Source organism: Myotis davidii, unplaced genomic scaffold (genome assembly GCF_000327345.1).
Source record: "Myotis davidii unplaced genomic scaffold, ASM32734v1 scaffold1229, whole genome shotgun sequence".
Lineage (NCBI taxonomy): Eukaryota > Metazoa > Chordata > Mammalia > Chiroptera > Vespertilionidae > Myotis > Myotis davidii.
Window position 1 is genome coordinate 64,361 of NW_006300021.1, and position 20,321 is coordinate 84,681.

At 48.3% G+C, this 20,321-nt stretch overlaps 1 protein-coding gene across 1 annotated transcript in view; it reads right to left on the minus strand.

Annotated features, from left to right (window-relative positions):
• DTX4 (deltex 4, E3 ubiquitin ligase) overlaps window positions 1-18,647 on the minus strand; it is a 23,131-nt gene extending 4,484 nt beyond the window's left edge. Inside the window, exons 1-7 of the mRNA XM_015572000.1 lie at window positions 17,924-18,647; window positions 10,906-10,967; window positions 10,389-10,550; window positions 8,443-8,504; window positions 7,409-7,561; window positions 4,782-4,943; window positions 285-374 (exon numbers count right to left, since the gene is read on the minus strand). Coding sequence (XP_015427486.1) covers window positions 285-374; window positions 4,782-4,943; window positions 7,409-7,561; window positions 8,443-8,504; window positions 10,389-10,550; window positions 10,906-10,967; window positions 17,924-18,543 — 1,311 coding nt within the window. The 5' untranslated portion in view covers window positions 18,544-18,647. The remainder of the gene's footprint in view (window positions 1-284; window positions 375-4,781; window positions 4,944-7,408; window positions 7,562-8,442; window positions 8,505-10,388; window positions 10,551-10,905; window positions 10,968-17,923) is intronic.
• Between the last annotated feature and the right edge of the window lie 1,674 nt (window positions 18,648-20,321).

Consider the following 20,321-nt stretch of genomic DNA (forward strand, 5'->3'; position numbering starts at 1 on the left):
AGCAGGTTCTATGGTTCTGAATTTCAGTCAAGTTTTCAGATGTTGGTCCTAGGACATCTGTTAAGCAGCAAAGTCCTAAGGGGAGGATTCTAAAATAGATTAATTATTGCCCCACCATCCTACAAAAAAATTTCTAATCATATCCATCCTTACCTATGGTTGACTCAACTATGATCTTGTGACCATGTGCATCTGTAGCTAAGAGAGACACAGTTCTCTTTACCTTGGAAGCAAAACTTGGGTCCTTAACATAGAAGTAAATAACTTGATACCGGGGTTCTTACTTTTCTCCCTTTCTCACTGTCTGGAAGGTAACAGTGTCTCGGGAAACCACGGGCACTGAAGCTCTTCCCAGGATTTGGGTGTTCTGGTCCCTGAAAGTAAAGAAAAAAAACGAAGAGCATTTAAAAAATCAGTATATCTATATTTCAGAGAAAGGAAGGGAGAGGGGGAGATAGAAACATAACAAAGGGCATTTAAAAAAATCAGAGAGAGGAAGGGAGAGGGAGAGATAGAAACATCAATGATGAGAGAAAAAAACTGATCAGCTGCCTCCTGCACACCCCCTACTGGAGATTGAATCTGAAAGCTGGGCAAGTGCCCCAATCGGGAATCAAGCTGTGACCTCCTGGTTCATAGGTCAATGCTCAACCACTGACCCATACCAGCCAGGCAACAAAGGGCATTTTTCAACACATTTCTGATGAGGGGATGTAGGCTGGGACTAATGTAAATAATAAAGACAATAATAATGGTCTTAGGGTAGACTCTAGACAGAGAACAGACCCCAAAGGCAGCAGGAGTGAAGCCCTGGGCTTGGACCCAAGCTGCAGCCTCCCAGCTGTGTCAGCTGGAGCCCTCTCTTGGGGCGTTGGTTTCCCATCCATTAAACAGGACGGATGTAGAATCTCATCTTGTGTGATTGTTATGAATGCTAAATGAGCGTGGCGCCTGCTTGCATACTAAGAGCTCAGTACATGTTTAGCATCACATCTATTCTGGCTGGTTTTACAAAAGAGGAATACAGCCCTTACCAGAGAAATGACTTCGACAGTGTTAGTGGCTTTGCCAAAACTCAAGCCCAGGATCTCTGAGGCACAATCTGGACTTTTTACCTCCAAACCGCTCAGAACAATACAAGTGCCTCTCAGCTCTGAGCTGCACAGTCAGAATGATCTGAATGATTCTTGTGCATTTTCTCCTTTGTCCTCATGGTTGTTTGTTGTTGTTGTTGTTGTTGTTGTTGTTGTTGTTGTGTGTGTGTGTGTGTGTGTGTGTGTGTGTTTTGGTTTGTTTTCTTGTTTAATAATGTGGATTGGGAAATTCATGACTAAACCTCTAACATTTCAACTGTTGACACCCAGTCCCATGAAGCAGTCCCAGGCCACTGGGTGGAAAAGAAACTAAAGTAGAATGTAGCTAGAAACCAGAATGCCCAGTTAGGGTCCACAGGCCCTTTTGAGAAATTCATCAAAAGTGAGGAATTTTTTGCCAAGTAACATATTTTTTTCATTATATACAAATGTTTGTATATTGTTTCTGATTATCCTAGACCCCTTCAAAATCTGTGAAACCTGTTTTAAGATCTCTTCCAGATTAATGTAAAACCAATATAATAAAATGCTAATATGCAAATTGTCCCCTCCACTGGGAGTTAGATCAGGGGGTGGGGCCAGCCAGCCAACCACCTATGGCTCCTTCCCCCAGCTAGCCTCACCCTCAATTCCCCCTTACCCCCACCCTGCCATCGGGGCTGGCCAACTACCTGCGGCCCCTCCCCCTGGCCGGCCTGGTCCATCAGCCCAACTGGGGCAGCCCAAACCTCACCTGTGCATGAATTCGTGCACTGGGCCTCTAGTATAATATAAAACCAATATAATATTAATAATTCCACGCTTGTCCTGGTACTGGCTCCACACACAGATGATCAGTGAATATGTCCTGGTGAATGAATAAGTGTGGGAATGTAGGAAACCAAGAAATCACGGAGTCTTCACTTTCTTTTATGATGCACAAGGATGATTCCAAAATGATTTTAAAATTCTGGAATTTAAAATATTTTTAATGGCTTGGTTCAAGAGAACCTATGACTTTGCAAACCGAATGGCATTTTAAGTGTGTCTGGTCTCAGAAAGAGCTACCATGTCCTCTTGGAGAAGCAGGACTGCACAGTCCTGAATTTCATATTCACATGAAATCACTCCACATTTGCCACATCCCCATGGTCACGCCTGTTTCTGAGCCAGTTTGCCTTACTGAAGGGCCAGTTCCCAGCAGGGCTCTGCCTGCCCCTCTCCTGCCTGGGACAGGCCCGCCCTGCAAAGGCACAGATGCTTGCTGGCGCTGACCCAGCAAGACTGAGTGCTCCTGGTGCATTGCTAAGCGAAGCAGTCACGACTGGGTTTGAGTTTCTCCCCCAGGGAACTGTTCTCTGCAGTGAAGGCTGAGCTGAAGGTCTCCACTCTTCATGAAATCCCAAGCCTCCCGTGGCTGAGAAAGGGCAATGAAATCATGACCTTAACCAGTGATGTCCCAAATGAAACACTTCCTCATGGCCCTTCAACACCCCAACCTTTTCTCTTCTGGGACTCTATGGTTGCCTCCTACTAAAATCTCTCTTCCCCATTTCTTCATGTCTTTCAGAGCCTATTAGCAACTGCCCTGCTCCAGAAAGTCTCCTCCGACCCTCCCAGTGAGACAGACACGGGCCCTCCTCCTTACCCAGACAAGTGGGATACTCCAATAATGAGGATACTCCCATAAGGTTGGTCCCAGGGATTGGGCACTGCAGTGCTGTGCCCAGCACCACAGTATGTACATATAACGATAGCTCCCATCCTCAGAAAACCCCTGCATAATAGGTTCCTGGCTGCACAGATAAGGAAACTGAGCCAGGAAGGTCACGTGTGGTCCAAAGGCCCCAGCTGGTGAGTATCAGCAGCAATTGGAAGCCGCCCACAGCTTTTACTGATGGTGCATGTCCTCTTTGCTGTGTAGCTTAGTGATGTACAGTTAATTTCCCCCCTGATTGGTTGCTAGGTCCCTTGAAGAAGTACTATGTTTCTCATTCAATTCTTTTACAGGCTATCACATCCCTTTGTTTTGTTTCTCCCACATCATGTCTCACTATTTGGAAGAACCTTGTTTATTTATCTGTTTACTTTATTGTTATCCTTCTCCCACTAGAATGGGGATTTCAAGGGAGCAAGGACGGTGTCCATTTTGCTCACCATTGTTTCTCTCGCATCTAGAACATGCCTGGCTCAGAACCCACACTCAAATGTTTGTTAAATGAAAGAAAAAAATGGAAAAAGGCAAGGAGGAGAGGGAAGGGGAGGGTGAACTAATAAATATTTACTAACGAAATGAAACCAGTAAACTCCCTACAGCATTTAGAAAAAGCTTCAATGTGTGACGAAGGAACGCGTCTGTATTGACTGCCAGGAAAATTGTTCAATTTGTTCCTTAGGACCGTCTTTCAAAGAATCAAAAGAGGAAATAAATGCCCACAAAAATCAGAGCCAAGGAATAGCTATCAAATTACAAATGCTAATACCATTTGACAAGGAAATTCCACTTCTAGAAAATTATTCTACAGACATACTCACAGGCGTACAAGGTTATTCATTACAGCATTATTTGTTGTAGCAAAAGATTGGACACAATCCATATGCCCATCAAATGGAGACTGTTGAATATGAATTACGGTAGCTTTATACAATGGATTATCATGCAGAGCTGAGAAAGAATGAGGAAGCTCTCTCTATGCGGACAAGGGAAGATATACAGTCTACATTGTTCATTGAAAAATGCAGGGCGCAGAACAATATGTCTAATATGTCACACTTTGTGTAAAAATGGGAGGAGTGGATGCAGTCTGCTGCATGTGCACAAAGAATACGGGAAGGAGAGAAAAGGAAGTAGGCACAATGGTGGAGAATGGGGAGGGGGAGGCCCCATGGATGGGGGATGAGAGTGGAAAGAAGACTTTTCAGGGTATAATAATATTAGTCAGTTTGGGCTGCTCTAACAAAATACCACAAACTGGGTGGCTTTCAAACAACAGAAATCCATTTATTATAGTCCTGGAGGCTGGAAAGTCCAAGATCAAGGTGCCGGCAGACTCAGTGTCTGGTGAGGCTCGACCACATAACTTGTTTGGTTTCACAAGTTCACAGCTGGAGAAGAACTTGCTCCAGGATGAATCGTACCTGGAGTCTCATCTCTATCTGATTTAGGTGTTATTTAGATGAGACTTTGGATTTAGACTTTAAAGTTGATGCTTGAGTGAGTTAAGACTTTTGAGTTTGTTGGGATGGAATAAATGTATTCAAGAAGGACATGAGTTTGGGAAGGGCAAGGGTGGAATGCTATAGACTGAAAGTTTGTGTCCCCCCCAAAACTGATTTGTTGAAACCTAATCCCCAACAAGATGGTATTAGGAGGTGGGGGTTTTTGATAGCTGATTAGATTAGGAGGGTGGAACCCTCATGAATGGGATTAGTGCTTCATAAGAGAGACCCCAGAAAGCTCCCTCTCCCCTTCCACGTTATGAGATCACAGCAAGAAGATGGCTATCTATGAACCAGGAAGCAGGCCCTCAGCAGACATGGAATCTGCTGGCATGTTGACCTTGGACTTCCTAGCCTCAGAAATAAATTATGTTGTTTAAAAGCTATCTAGTCTGTGGTATTTTGTTACTGCAGCCTGAATGGACTAAGACAAACATTTACTTACAAACATTTAAAATGATAACAGTTGATGGCCAAGGATGGGCTCACCTGAATGCCAGGGGGGATGCTGTAGATGATCCGGATGGTTTTGCAGTCTGGGTGGCCAGGCAACGAGTGGGGGATGAGGTGGTACTCCATCTTCCCTGGAGGCTGGGTGCCTGTTTTCACCCCATAGATGGTCTTACAGGTTGGACACTGCAAACTGCCATCCTGAGGAGACAAGGCCAGGACAACCAGACTGGAAGACAGTTTTGGTAATGACCTCCTCAACCAACCCCAAAAGGTACCATAGACAAAGGGCCTGGGGGACAAAATACTCCCAAGTGAGTAACAGACTTTGGTTGTCCTTGGCTCTCAAGGCCATTTTTGCTTTCTCCAAAGTAGCAGGAGGCAAATTCCACCAACAGCCCCGTACCCCATACTAAGGGACGTGTAACAGAGACCCTGTCCTTGAGAGGGAGGTCAGGCTTTGCACTGCACCTCAGGACTCTGTTGGGGGTTCTGTGAATGTGTGTGTGTGTATGTGTGTGAGTGTGTGTGTGTGTATGTGTGTGTGTGGAGAGAGTCCAGCTGCTGTGATGTAAGGGGTCACTGTTTCACAGCAGGGACTGGTGAAGTGTCATCTGAGGGGAAGAGAACCTGGACAGTAAATTCTATTCCCAGATTCCCAAGAAGAAATGGAATGAGAAGAAGGAAGGAGTGAGTACACAGGGAGTATGTGTGTAGAAAATGCTGCTACACAGCTGGGACCAAAGCTCTCCAGGACACCTGCGTCTCGTTGAGAAGGCAGGAATCCTCTGTGGAGCTATTTAGGGATATTTCCATTCAAGCTCCACTCATTTAAAGGCATAGCTTGTATTCAGGGCAATTACTCCATGTGATCAAGGAACAGGAACTCAAGGCTTGGGGCTTGGAAGGGTCCCACTCTCTGCTCTGGCCTTAACCTGCTTCATCACCTTGAGTGAATCACTCCATTTCTCTCTGGGTCCTTTTCGCTCCTCTTTTGTGTAAAGAAACAACAACACATCCACATGCTTCAAAGTATTAGTGCCAAAGAGAATAAAGAATAGTGTCTAAAGAAATATTTTTAAAGAAGCATGGAAATCAATGGAAAGCGGTACTAGTTAATCTTGAATTAGTCACCAGAAAGGAAGTGTGTTAAGAAATCCCTTTAAACCCAAAACAACCTCTAAAAATGCAGAATCCCAAAGAAACCTTTTACTTTAGGGTCAGGAAAGTGTGCAAGGGTTCCAGATATGCATCACCCATCAGTGACTGAACATACACTTCCTAAGACATTGAGAAAGGTCCCCAGCACTTTGAAAAATCAATCATAGGGTTACATAAAGATGAAGGGAAAAATTATAGCCATAGTTAACACAAAGGAGGAATCAATTTGAATCATACTAGTAATAACACCCTATAAACTAGGCATTGTTTTATCTCTATCTTCCAGATGGAAAATGAAACCTCAGAGTTGAAAATCTTGCCCAAGGTTATTCAGCTACTAAACTAGGGTTCAATCTTGGGGCAGCTGTCTCTCTTGCTTCTACGCTTTCCCACAGCAAGAGAAGCACACAGCTGCCCCCTGAAAGCCAGACATTTTTTGGATGAGTAAGAGGTTGGAGGAGATCTGGGAAATCTCAGATCTGAAGCAATCCAAGCTAGGCCTGGAGAAACAAATACAGTTTGAATTCATGGAAATGGGGGTTAAAGATTATTCCAGGTATAGGAAAGAACATTAAGAAAGACAAGGACTTAGAAAAAGCTGGGACTTTGTAAGGAGAGAGTTATCATCCAAGGACATTCCCAGATTCCCAGAAACCAGCTTTAACGGAGGGAATACCACACCACCTTTAGTAATGGAAAAGACGGGAATCACAGCCTCTCTGCCTCCAGCAGGGGGATTGTCCAGGCCGACCTTGGCAACTGTCCATAATGCCTTTGAAGGGCAATCAAGGGTGTTTGAAAATGTTCAAAGAAAGCGAATTACAACTGGAAATCACTAGTCTCAGAGAAGGAAGGATGATCAGGAAACCCATTTATTTCAATATGAATGAACACTCACCATGGGCCCAGTGCTGTGATGAGAACTTCCTTCTCCTTCATTGATGGGGCTCATTTCACCTAGCAATGGGCCATGACAATGACCACTCCCCTCAAAAACCTCAGGGACAGAAGCCTAGTGTAGAGATTGGGGGTTGGGTAGCACAGCCCACAGGGAAGGAAAAGACAGGTGTTTTGTTTTTTAAAAAATATATTTTAAATATATTTCTTTATTGATTTCAGAGAGGAAGGGAGAAGGAGAGAGAGATAGAAACATCAATGATGACAGAGAATCATTGATTGGCTGCCTCCTGCACACCCCCTACTGAGGATCAAGCCCACAACCCAGGCATGTGCCCTGACCAGGAATCAAACTGTGACTCCTGGTTCATAGGTTGACACGTAACCACTGAGCCATGCCAGCCAGGCTAAAGACAGGTTTTGCAACATTATAATTCTGTGGAGGACGGATCTTATTGAGAACAGCCAAGATGATCACTCCTGATGCCCTGGGATGCCTTTAAGACTCCCTACATCACCTGGAGCACAACTCCAAGAGAGCCTTCATGCTCTTGCTCCTCCAGGGCCCAGTGCGGGAGGTGGCAGCAGCCCCACAGGCTGGCACTCACCTTGTTGCCATTGTTGTACATGGCAACCAGGCAGTAGATGTGGTAGATGTGGCCGCATCTGGACAGCTTTCCCACCAGGTCAGGCTTGACCGTTGGCTGCGGGCCTTTGTAGCCTGAGGGGGCTGTGAGGCGCTCCATACAGATGGTGCAGTCCTGGGGGTGGCAGGGGACAGAGCAGACAGGCTGTCAAGCCTCTCCCAGCCTGGGAAGTTGGAGCATCCCCACACTGGTTCCCAAATGATCAGGTGAGCTGTCACTGGTCCTCTTCTAGAAAGCCCACGAACTAGGGTATAGGTGCCTTTGGGAATCTAAATATAGTTTTGTCTTGCTTTACACAACAGAAGAATTCCTGAAATAATTCCTGGTGTCAGTACCTGTTAACTTGGAGCTGGCCAACAAAATTACAATCTCCCTGTGAGCGGGGACGATACACTGTCCTTCCTTGGTGTTTTTCCATGGCTTGTGAAGGAAACGAATGTCTGCTGACAGGCCCATTGATAAGCTTTTTTAAAGCTGAACTAGGGTAAAGGAATTATAATTCTAGTGTACTAGAGGGTCTGCTCTTTAAAGAAAGCTATAACAGGGTTTCTCACCCTTGGCACTATTGACATTGGGGGCTGGATAGTTCTTTGCTGCAGGGGTTGTCCTGGGCATTGGAGGGTGTTTAACAGCATTCCTGACCTCTACCTGCTAGATACCAGTAGCATCCCCTCTCCCCACTCCCAAAGTTGTGCAAATTGCCTCTGGTTGAGAACCACTGATCTTCACCCAGCCCATTTTAAAGTCAGTTCCAACTACTCATCATTCTGCTTTTCTTAAATTCAGACTGTCATGTTAAGGTAGTTTAGAATCAATCAGCTTTTTGCTGAATGAGGAGATGAGAGAGATTAAGCTACAGCTCGGAGCCCAGGTGGGAGTGCATCTAACCAGATCTGGACCTGTCAGGACTTAGAAAGCAGCTCTTGCTGCATGGTGCGAAAACTCCGGAGGAGGAAATGCTGGTGGGTGATGGAGAAGGTGAGCACTGCGCTCACCTCATCTGGCGGGTGCCGGACCTTCTGAAGATACTTCTTCAGCACTTCTTCTGGGGTTTTACCTGTGGGGACAGGATGGTCAGTGCACCACTGAGATTGAAACAAGGGTTCAAATAGCCTCACCAAGCTGGACATACCAGAGGAGAACCTTACCAGCCAGGCTTACAGCAGGTGAGGAAACGAATTCATTCTGCAATGGGATTTAAGAATTTGAAAGGGAGTCAGGGGGCAGAAGAGGCAGAGAGGTGGTCTGAGGAGGTAGGAAGTGGTCCCACCTCCTTTACCTCCTGCATCACTTCCCTGACATCCCCCTGCCTGTTTGCAACAAACCCACTTTTTAGTGAGAAAGACGGAGTGGGTTTCTCTTCCATATAATCAAAGAGCCTGGACCTGCCCAGACAGTGTGATACGAGCAGAAATAAAAGAACTCTGTACACTGTTACAGGTTAAAAAAAATGAGGTAGAATGTGCCAAGCACTGTCTCGATCTGCAATGTGGCATTAAAGTGATATTATTTCCATGGGAAACCAGAGGTTGTGACCACAGCTTCAGAACGGTCTTCCCTGGCTGTTGACAGTGTGGTCGCTGCCAGTAGATGTAGCCCCGCATCAGGGAGAAGCTGATGCTCTGGGAAGGACCCTGCCAGGTGCAATGATTGTGGAATTTCTTTGGGGATTGGACCCCTTGAAGACAGCCTAGCCCAGGGATGGGCAAACTTTTTGACTCGAGGGCCACAATGGGTTCTTAAACTGGACCTGAGGGCTGGAACAAAAGCATGGATGGAGTGTTTGTGTGAACTAATATCAATTCAAAGTAAACATCAGCCTGAAGGCAGGGAATGAGATGATCCGGCCTCACAAGCAGGCAGAGAAGGAAAAAAGGGTCAGTGCCTCCTCTTAACTTCTCTAAGCTTCCGTTTCTCACTTATAAAATGGGGAGGGGCAACAGCATCTACTCAAAGAGCAGTTTTGACAATTAAATGAGCTAATGGACATACAGCCCTTTTAGCACATTGCCAGCTAAGGATCCGATATGTGCTATTAATAATAACAGGAAGAGTGGGAAAGTGCAAATTCCTGTCATTTCCTATCAGATTATGAGCAAGGCAATCGAGTTCATTTAAGCAGAGAAAGTCTGATAGACTAGAAAAGTAGGACAAGGGTTTGAGGAAGTGGACCGGGCAACAGCCCAAAGCTCAATGCCGGCCCTTCCTTTCCACTGTCCTGCTGCAGAACATGTTTGCAAGGTGGGGGCTTAAGGGTGACAGTCAACACATTGAGCCACTAATACCAGTGACCAGAAAGACCAGCCACAGGGCTGAGGCAGGTTCCTTTGGTACCAGGGCAGGCACAGGTATGGACCCCTTAGTTGTGGGATTGTGGACACGTAGGAAGGAGCTCCTGAATGGGGGTTCAAGTGGCCAGAGTGTCTGGGGGCTTGAGAGGGACACAAAACAGTGGCCACTTCCCAACTGTCATGGATGCATTCCAGGACATCCTTGTTGGATACTGGTTGTGACTGGTTTCACTCCAAGTAAAGGGGAAAAAACAGAGGCTCTCTGAAGTCATGACTTGCAAGTGACAAAGTTGGACTTGACTTTAGTCTATTTTAGTTCCAATTCCAAGGTGGTCTTTCTCTCTAACATATTTCATTTATGTCACACTGGGTGGCAAAGGGGGTGGTGAGTTTCCCCCATGGAACTCATAATCTTTTAAAATAACTTGTTTCTATAGTTTTAGAAATATAAAAATATGCATTGCTATATTTTTAAGAAGTCTCCATCTGATCCATACACACTCCACTGTGTATAATCACCAGAACAGGTTTGAGTTAGGCCTGTTTAGCCTATGCAGATATTAAGGCACAGAGTGGGTAAGCCATGGGGATGACCCTCGGTGGTGGAGGCGGAGCCAGGGCCAGAAGCCAGAAGCTAAGGAGGCTGATACCTTTCTTGGCTTGTTTTTTGGTGGTCTTGCGGCTTGTATTGGAAACCCCTGGGATGGATTTTATTTCGCTCTTGCTGACGGGGGGTGGGTGGAGGACCAGCTTTGGTGGCCTGGTGAGACACACAGGCAGCCCCGCTGCACTCATGAGGATCCCAGTGATGCCTGGAAGGGCAGAGCAGGTGTCAGGAAGGACTGGGGAGTTAGCTTCCCAACACGCCCTCAACTCCTCCCTCACCATCAACCTCCTCTTCTCCTCTCCACAGAGTTCTCATAACTCAGGGTTTCTCTACTAACCCTCCACCTTTCCCAGAAACAGATTCATTCACTCCTCTTCAACAACATGCTTTCCTTTTAGCAATCAATTCTCCCCAAGTTCTTTCTACTCATCCAACCCAACTCCTACAATCCCCATTTGTTTTAATTAACTTCCAAATGCTCTCTCTTTTACAAATGCTCACTACCTATTTTGTCACTCATTTTTCTACCTTCAGCAAGACTAGCCCAGGGTTTCTCTTACCTGCCAAGGCAGGATTGACAGGACTGGACCCATTTAGGTTCTTCACTGGGACGGTGGGGACCCTGTGGAAGGAAAGAGCAGATGCATTATGGTTTTAACAAGTGTGACAAAATGAGTCAGTGGTGGGACCTCAAAATTTCACCCAGTGAAGAGCTTCCCTTTCTTACAGAAACTAATTGTCCCAACTAAAGTGCAAGAAGTTCTTAGTGTGGCCAGTGGGGAGAGGTCCTCGTCCCAGCCTATTGCTAGTGGGGGTGGATTTCTTGCAATATCCCGAGAAAGAATTTTCCGAGACTCGCACAGGAGGATGAGATACTGTAGAAAGTTTTATTTCCCTGAAGTTTCCAAAGTCCCATTTTCTTCAGTCCAGTCATAGAAGTAGTGTAGCTGGGGCTTCATCAGAGCTAAAATCAAAGCCAGTGTCCAGAGTTTCCTTACCATGTTGGCACCAAGTCCGGTCCAGCATCAGGCTAGCTTGGCTTAGGTTTCCCGCTTAGTCCATTGTGTGTGGCACCCGCCTGGCCAGGGGCCATACAGGTAAATGCAAGGAAGCCAAGAACCAAGAGTCAGGAGCAACAAGAGAGAGAACTCCTTCGTTTAGGGCAGTGGTTGGCAAACGGTGGCTCGCGAGCCACATGTGGCTCCTTGGCCCCTTGAGTGTGGCTCTTCCACAAAATACTGACTTCTGCGCATGGGCCCCGAAGTTTCAATAGCACTGTAGGTGCGTGCCCGCAAGTGGTATTTTGTGGAAGAGCCACACTCAAGGGGCCAAAGAGCTGCATGTGGCTTGTGAGCCGCAGTTTGCCGACCACTGGTTTAGGGCATTGTGTATTCCAAAATTTTCGTGGGCTTGCATTGGCTTCACCCATTCTGGCCAATCCATGATTCCCCAGTTTTGACCTACAGGCAAGTATCTTCCCTAGTCACCCCAACCTTACTGTGTATGCGTCTATCTCCTCTTTGTTGGAACCCTTCCCTCAGTAATCTTCAGGGAATGGGCCAGTGGTTCCTTGGGGAGTGCAAAGTTGCAGCTTCCTAGTGAAGCTGCCCATATGGGCATGCCTATAATGTCTGGCCTTCCCTTGCTCCTTTTTTATTATTAATAACTAGCTAATTATAAGAGCATCATTAGCACCATAGCCAGAGGTGATATCTTCCAAACTAAGACCATGTCACTCCTCTACTCAGAACCTTAAAACTCAGAATGGCTCTCCTCAGTTAATTCAAAGTCCCAGCAAGGCCTACACAGCCCTGAATGTTCTGTCCATGCTCCTCACCCCAATCCTCCTCTCTCTCTGCTCTCCCTCATATCACTTGCCTCTTTGCCTGTTCCTCCTACATGATTGGCACTTCTGGCCTCAGAGCCTTTGCATATGCTGTTCCCTCTGCCTAAAATGCTCTTCTACCAGATACATTCCTGGCTCCCTCCTATAACTCCTTCACTCTTGGCTCACACCTTGCCTTCTCAGTGAGGTTCCTGAGACCATCTTATTTAATACTGCTATCAGCTTATCCATCTCACCCGGGGACCCCCAAACCTTCATGTACTGCTGTTTTTTAATTTTTTTCCCCCATGGAATTAATAATTTTTTAAAATAAGTTGTTTCTTATTATCTCCCCTTCTAGAATCTAAGCTCTACAGGGGCAAATTTCTTTGTCCATTTTGTTCAGAATCCTGACACTAGTAGGCATTCAATGAACAGTTACTGAAGGAATGAAAAAATAAAGAAACAAGTTCAAACCGTGGTGGACATCAGAGTCACCTAAGAAGCTTTGAAAGAGCCAGAGCCCCAAGCCTGCATTGGGGCACAAGAACTTGCATTTTGACACGCTTCTGCGGAGAGGATGCAGATGCCACCAATCCCCAGTCCAACATTTGGAAACCATTGCTCTAACAGCTGTTACTTCTCCCACTCTCTGAGAAATATAAATATCAGGCAAAACCTCCTCCTCTCTCTGATCCTCTCCCAGCAACTCAAGCCAAGCTGGAGAGGAGACGGCACAGCTGCATGGGAAAGACGAGGTCTCCCGGCGCCAACTAGAAAAATAGGGGACATGTGGGGCTCAGTCTTGCGCCATCTCTCCCCACCCCCTTCACCACCCAGGCTTCCACAGCTGGGCTTGGAGGAAGATGTGGGCTTGGAGAGGCCAGTGCACCGGGTCACAGATGACTCCAGGAGCCAGGCAGCCTGAGAAGCCGGCAGTTCTGCTATGGGGGTAGGTGGTGCTGGGAAAACAGGAGGAGGGAAAGAGAGCATGTTGGTTCGTTTACTTACATTGTTTATTATTTGTTTATTTGCCCATTCATATTGAGCCAGGGACACAGCAGTGAACAAGACAACCCAGGAGCCTTTATCCTTGTGTTATAATTGCTAACATGCACAGAGCCTGCCTTGTATCCGACACATCTCACTGCTCCCAATACGTAAGTCACCCAATCCTTCCAGCAACCTACGCAAGAGGTGTTATTATGATCAACCCTACTTTAATAGGCAGGGAAGCCGAGGCACAGAGCGGTTAAGCCAACTTGATAAAGATCACACAGCTAAGGATCTGAATGCAGGAAATCTGGCTCGAGAGCCCAGCCGCCTATGATGCTGTGCTCTTATGTCTACTACATCGTCTGGTCACCTGATACTGCAGGCAGAGTGCATGAAGCTCAGAGAGTGAAGGAAAACACACACATCTAAGAGGCGGCAGAGCTCAGATGGGACCTCAAGGCTGGGGAGTGGATCTGCCTGAGCCCCACATGCCCGGGGATGCTTCTCCGGTGATGTTGAGTCTTGCAGGGCCCCTGTGCCTGCCCAAGGACCATGACATGTGCACAGCATTGTGAGAAGGCTGTGGAAACAACAGATGTGGGAGTATTTGTGTCTCAGCAGGCCACTAAGGGATACTTTTCCCCAGAAACTGTCCCTAGGATAAATCAAACCAGATGAGGGGGAGGGGAATTCAAAACAAGGGAATGTAGGCCAGGAAAAGAGTATGGTCTGGATCCTGTGGCCTGCTCCTTGGGGACAGGCATGATATGGTGGACCAGGAGCCAGGAAAACTGGGTTCAAATCCCAATCCTGCCAGTAAACCTCACACAGTCCAGTAACTTTTCTGAGCCTCGGCATCCTTATCTATAGACCTGTGAATAATTGGGGTTAGAAGATGCTAAGGAGATTTTCTGACAATTTCCCTCCCCAGTACTCAAGAACTCAGTTCTTCACCCACAGCGGAGTCGAGTCCTCCTCACAGCAAGTCCTCACTCACAGGGCTGCAGAGGCTGGGAGTGGAGGCCTGGCCTCCTGTGCCTGTCCTGCTCCCCACCAGGGGGCAGCACCCAACTCAGCCCCGCACCTGCCTGACCCCTTCACCACTCCAAGGCCCCCACTCCCGCTGATAAGTAGTTGTGATCTGGGTGACAAAAGCTACCTTTGTTCCCACAAACTGGACTGGCAGGTTTCCACACCCAATCTGCTCAACCAGGAAATATTCCAACCCGCACAGCAACCCCCCAGGCAGCCCAAGAACTCTGGGGAGAGGCAAGGTCTGGAGGGAGGGAGGGTCTACACTTGAGGCCTGGGACTCCTGTGAACACTGTGGGAGAGGTGGGTGCCCCTGCTATGCCAGGAAAGGGGAGCAAGGCAGAAGGGTTTGTCACTGGATTCTGGTGGCACTGGAGCCTGGGGAAGAAGGGAATATTTGTTTATGAAATACAGAAGGCTATATAGGAAGGAGCCCCTCCCTCAGCCAAAGGGCCTGGAAGTCGCCTTCCAATCCAGCTGAGCAGCGACATGTGACATGTGCCTTTGAAAGGGCCACCACAGCCTCTCTGCTCTTGCTGGCTGGGGCCCCTGTGAGGATGGAGGATCTGGAGCAAATACTTTGTAAATAGCCAAGCCCTATGCAAATTTGGGTGATTATTTACATTTTTGTTTCCCAACTGTAAGAGGAAGCTGGGCTTGATACAGTCTTCTCCTGCTGTAATATTCCAATTTTCTCAGGTTCTTGAGGGCATCAAGTGTAAAGTGTCAAGTTGAGTGTTGGGCAGTCCTTAGGATTGTCGAGTTAGCAACAACTGGCCACCCCTCCCCCACTGTTATTGGTTAAAATGAGAGCCATGGAGACTGGCCCATATAGTTCACACCAGTCATACCCTGTTGGGGCCCCAACTCCATATGCCTGAACCCTCCTTCTGGAAATCAGCAGCCCGGAGGCAGGCATGCTTCCAAGTCCTCCAGGCAACTCAGCTCAGCCAAAGCTGTCGGCCTAACCACTTGTTGACCAATCAGAAGACAATTCCCCTGCCCCCATTCTGTTGGGTTGATCCCAGGTATGGAGGGTGCAAGTTTTAATTTCTGTCCCTAAAATATAAAACTAGGAAAAGAGAGGTGGCAGGGGAGGGGAGTCAAAGACGGGAGAACAGCTCTGCAGATGCCCTGGTGAGAGCCAGTGTTTCTCTTGAAGTCATGAGCCAACCCAGGAATCCTCAGGCAGAACAATGGTCTTGTCTCTCCAGCAACTATGGCCTCATTGGAGATAGAGAAGCCTCAATTCTGGAGCAGAGGGCCAGAGGGGCGCCTCTCGCCCACCCCTGTACAGCCCCCCTCTCTCTTCTCTTTAGAAGCGCCCTGCTTGTGTCCCTGAATAATTTACTGGGTCTTTTGTTACCCCAGACCCTTCTCTCCATCCCACCTCTCCCACCCTCCCTGGTCTTCTTTTTTTCCGTGGGAAAGTTTCTTGAAGAGGTCATGGGCAGCGAGGGGTGTGGGGAGGGGCCACTGGACGACAGAAGGTGGATGGCAATGCCAGACAAAGGGAATAAACACGCTAATTAAATGGCCAAGAAAGACTGGAGCAGAAGATGGTAGTGGGGGTGAGGGAGGTGGTAAGAGGTGAAAAGAAACGGGCTGGAAGCTAGGGAGGGGCCTCCCTTGTCAGGAAAACAGAGCAGAGAAAAAAACAACTTGTTTCTATAGCTCTTTTGAAACTGCACTGGCCGGCCCTTCAGCCTATTCTCTCACTCCAATTCTACTGGCTGGCAGAGGGAATAAAGCAGAGAGATAAAGAGCTGCCGACTCCCTCATTGGGATTTAAAGCGATCTGGGCTTCCTTTCCCTCAATTATGGCATGGGGTCACTTGGCATTTGTCAAGGGCGCCAGAAATGAGGTAAGGCTGCTCAGCTTTTGACTTCAATTCAACAACGACATAGTGCATATTCAATAGGTACCTGAGAATAATTGTAATAACAGCAATAGCAGCTAATTCCGACCCAATTCTTACTATGTATCAAGCATTGTGCTAAATCTATACACCAAATAGTTCATTTAATCCTCATGATAACCCTATAAAGAAGGTGCTATTATTATCCCCATTTTACCGATGAACAAAGTGAAGGCAAGAGGATGCAAAACTTACCCCAAGTTACACAGCAAGGAACTTGGGTTCAAGTCTAGGCAGTCAGTTCTGGAGGCTGGGTTCTTACAAATGCCAGCAATCACCCTGAATTGTTAGAGGCCCCCAAGATGCTATTGTGTGACAGTGAGTAGAAATTGAGTGGAGGCACTGTTTAGGTACCCAGTGCCCTCTCCCACATACTTCTGCCCACTCAGAGGAAGTCATATGAAAATCCCATGCACCTGACCAGTATTTGACTATTTTGTGAATTGTTTTCCCATAACTGAGGAGCCAGACTTAAGCAAAAAATAAAATAAAAAAGTAACTACACACCAAAACAACAACAACAGTGGATTAGGAGACTAAAACCTAGGTTCCCAGCCCACTCTGTGTGTAACACTCAGCTATGGGGCTCTCCCTGGGGAGCTAATGCATGCCTGACACTTGCATCACAGGGCAAGGGAATGGGATGAAGCTGGAGAGTGCACGTGGTAAAGGTTTTCACGATGACCCATGGGGCAAGCAGGGCAAGCATGATGATCCCCATTTCACATGCGAGGAAACTGGACCTTGCTGAGATTCTGTGGCTTGCCCAGTGGCAGAGGAAGGTATACCCCAGTCTATGGTATACCCTCCTTCACTCCTCCCAGGGCTGAATATCCATGTGCAGAGATCACCCTCTGGGCAGACTGAATTTCACACTCAGGTGTCCAGTCTAACCCTAACCATCCCTACTGCTTGGGGTTCCTGGGCTACAGGCCAGGTGCCTCGGGAGAAAGGGAAATTGGGTGACGATGAGAAGCCAATCTCATAAGAAACCAGGGCTGGCAGGCAGAGGCTGTGGGCACTGCATGGCCCTGGGTTTCTCCCATGTTATGGTCGAGCAGATCACGAAGATCATAAAAAGCAATACTCATAAAACATGCGTCATCACCAGCTTGTCACAGGATTAACTGAGACAATGCAGGGAATGTGTCCAGCACATGGTAAGGACTCACTACTATGGGCTGTTATTCCAATCCGAAGGCACCCCTCCAGCTGCCACACAGAACAGAGGAAAGGGACAAATCCTTGTTTGGCACCTACTGTATGCCGGGCACCGTGGTGCATGCTGGACAGGGAAGGGGCCCTGCGGAGTCAGACAGAGTCTGGCTCTGCCGTCAGACTTTCTAAAGTGTGAATCCTGGTCTCCCCCGTGATTAGCTGCATGCCCTTGAGCAAGTTAACTGGTAGTGTCTTCATGTGTAAAATGGGGTCAAGCTGCCTACTTCACAGAGCTGCTGTGAAGGATTAAATGAGGTGATACCCCTCCCCCGCAAACTGGAACAACCTGGGTGCACAATTAATGTGGCCTGCTATTACAATCACACCTGGTCTCTTTAGTCCTCACAGTAACCCCCATGTGGGTATGGCTGCCAGAACTCACAGAGGAGGAAGTGAGGGCTGTGATGTAAGGGACTGCCCCATCTCAGGGCCAGTAAGAGGCAAAGTGTCCATTAGAATCGCCCCAAAAGCCAAAGCCTTCTCATCCATCTGCAGCCAAGGTGGTAGGACAAGATGACAGGGAGCGGAAAGTCAGTCATTTGCTCTGCCTGGGGAGTAGAGACTCGAGGCAGCCATGCAAGCACCTACCCAGAGGCGATCAGCACCCGGGACTGTGCCATGGCCAGCCGCTGCAGGTTGGTCCGATTCAAGGTCGCCAGGGCCACCCTTCCTGTCTTGCCGTTGGTCCCCAGGGGGCTGGCAGGAGAGCCCACAGCCGCTCCTGCCGGAGTGTTGGCGGCCTGTCGCTGGATTGGTTGGGATGGGGCCGCCTTCACGGGGCCTCGGATGGTGCCCGTGCTGTCCAGGAGCTTGGTCCCAGGTCCTGGTGGTGGTGGGGGCAGCTTGACCGCTCCGGATGGGGGCACGTTCTTGCGGGCTGCTGGAGGCTGCGGGGGCCCAGCTGCCTTGACGCTCATCACCAGGACGCACTGCGGGCAAGAGCAGGGCGGGCCGGGTGGTGAGGCAGCTGATCCCGCGGATCCGGCTGATCCCGGGCTGGCCGGCCAGGACTGGGCCTTGGGCAGGGTGCCGGTGACCATGGGGTAGATGAGGTCCAGACGCCGGCGGACGCGGCGCTGGCGATGGGTCTGCCGGTTGATCTGGCCCATGGTGCTGAAGTCAATGACGTAGCTAAAGCCGATGGAAGTGAGGTCGATCCAGGGGTGCTGTCTCTCGTAGGCGTGTTGGATGGTGATGCCCACTTCCATGTCATAGGGCGTCCAGGAACCGTTGTCGTTCTCCCACTCCCATACCACGCCCTTCCCGGGGGCCGAGGATGGGTCGTAGTAGTTGCGGCGAACTGGGCGGAGGGTCCCTGCCAGAGGGGGATAGAGGAGAGGGTCAGGGTCAGCAAGGAAAGAAAAGGAATTCTGTTTCATTCATAGGCAAACATCAAACGAGTCCTACTGTGTGCCAGGCACTGGGCTGCCTGTTGAGATATCAGCTATGAATGAGACTCATTTCTGTCTCTTAGTCACATCAGGGTGAAAACAGATGAGTTACAAGGCAAAGGATATGGGAGGCAGTGCCGCTACCAGAAGCAGAAACTCCTGGCTTGGAGTGGGGACACCTTGATCTGCAGCCAAGTTTGTTCCCTCACTAGCTAATGTAGACCCCTCAGCCTCTGTTTCTCCCCTGAGAAGCAGGATGACTCCTTTGCCGAGTTTTTGTGAAAAGTAAGTGTGACTCCTCATTAACTCAACAAATACGCACCTGTACATGCCAGGTTCTGCATTTCTCTTGGCCCTAAGGCACATAATACTCTCGACACCCAGTAGGTGCTCATAAATATCATATCCTTTCTCCCCTATCCCTCCAAATATTCCTGCCTTTAGGGTTATGGATGAAAGGAACACAAGGCCATGGAAACCTAGAGGGCACAGAAGACCCTGCCTCTGTGGGGGAAGGCTGCCCAGAGACAGTGGTCACTGAGCTGGCCTGTTATTGTGAGAAGAGAAAGGAAAACCGAGTTGAGAGCACAATCCCAAATTTCCCAGCATTGTCTTATATCAACAACAATAATGGCCATAAGAATAATTTCCTATGTATCAAACGTCTTTCTTTCAAGAAACCCAAGCCCTCCTAAAGAGATCATCTTCACTGTTACAATCTTGCTGCGGGTAGGGGTTAGGGATAGGGACAAGGCCAAGGTCATTGCGGGGGAACAGTACAGCAGAAATGAGCCTGCAGGACAAGAAGGGTATCCTAAGCCTCTAACTGCTGCCTCTTTCTCCCCTACCTACCCTCAACCTGAGTTCAGACTTCATTTCATGGATATCAACAAGGCTACAGAAACTCAGCTCAAGGCAGGATGGGGAAGCTGATGAAACCTTCAGGGTGGCTGGAATCACCAAATCTGTCATCTTGAGCCCTAGCCATCAAAGTGGTGGGAAAAGGCTCCCCTTCTCCGGCCTCTGACTCACCCCTCCTCCAACCCAGAGGAAGACACCAGGACTTGGGACAGAATCCCATTCAAGGGGGGAAGAAAAGGAACAATGGCTATTCAGGCCTTTGCCAGGGTCATAACCCGCCTCCCCCCAACCCCCATCTCCAACCCCCTTAATGACCCAAAACATCAACATTCAGAGGCAGGAGGGAGAGGCAGAACAATCCCCTATTCAGCAGCAGGACCTCTGCTGGGGGACATGGGGTAGCTAGCAGGACAGGAGGAAGCGGGGAGGCAATATCCCCTGGTTTGCTTCTATTTCCTTCCTAAGCAGCCAGCTCGCTGGGGAACAAAGAACACAGGCTTTGTGTCCAACAGCAGAGGCCCCGCCCCTTCCAGCTGTGTGATTAAGCCTCAGTTTCCTCATCTGTTTGGAACCTGGGGAAGCTACTTCAAAGGGTGAACTTGAGGATGAAGTGTAGAAATGAATATAAAGTACTGAAATAACACCTGTCACGTGGCAAGAGCTCAGAAAAGTTGGTGATTATTATTGTAATTTTTTCCAACTATTTGTCTGAGCAGGATGGAAGAGGAGGAGGA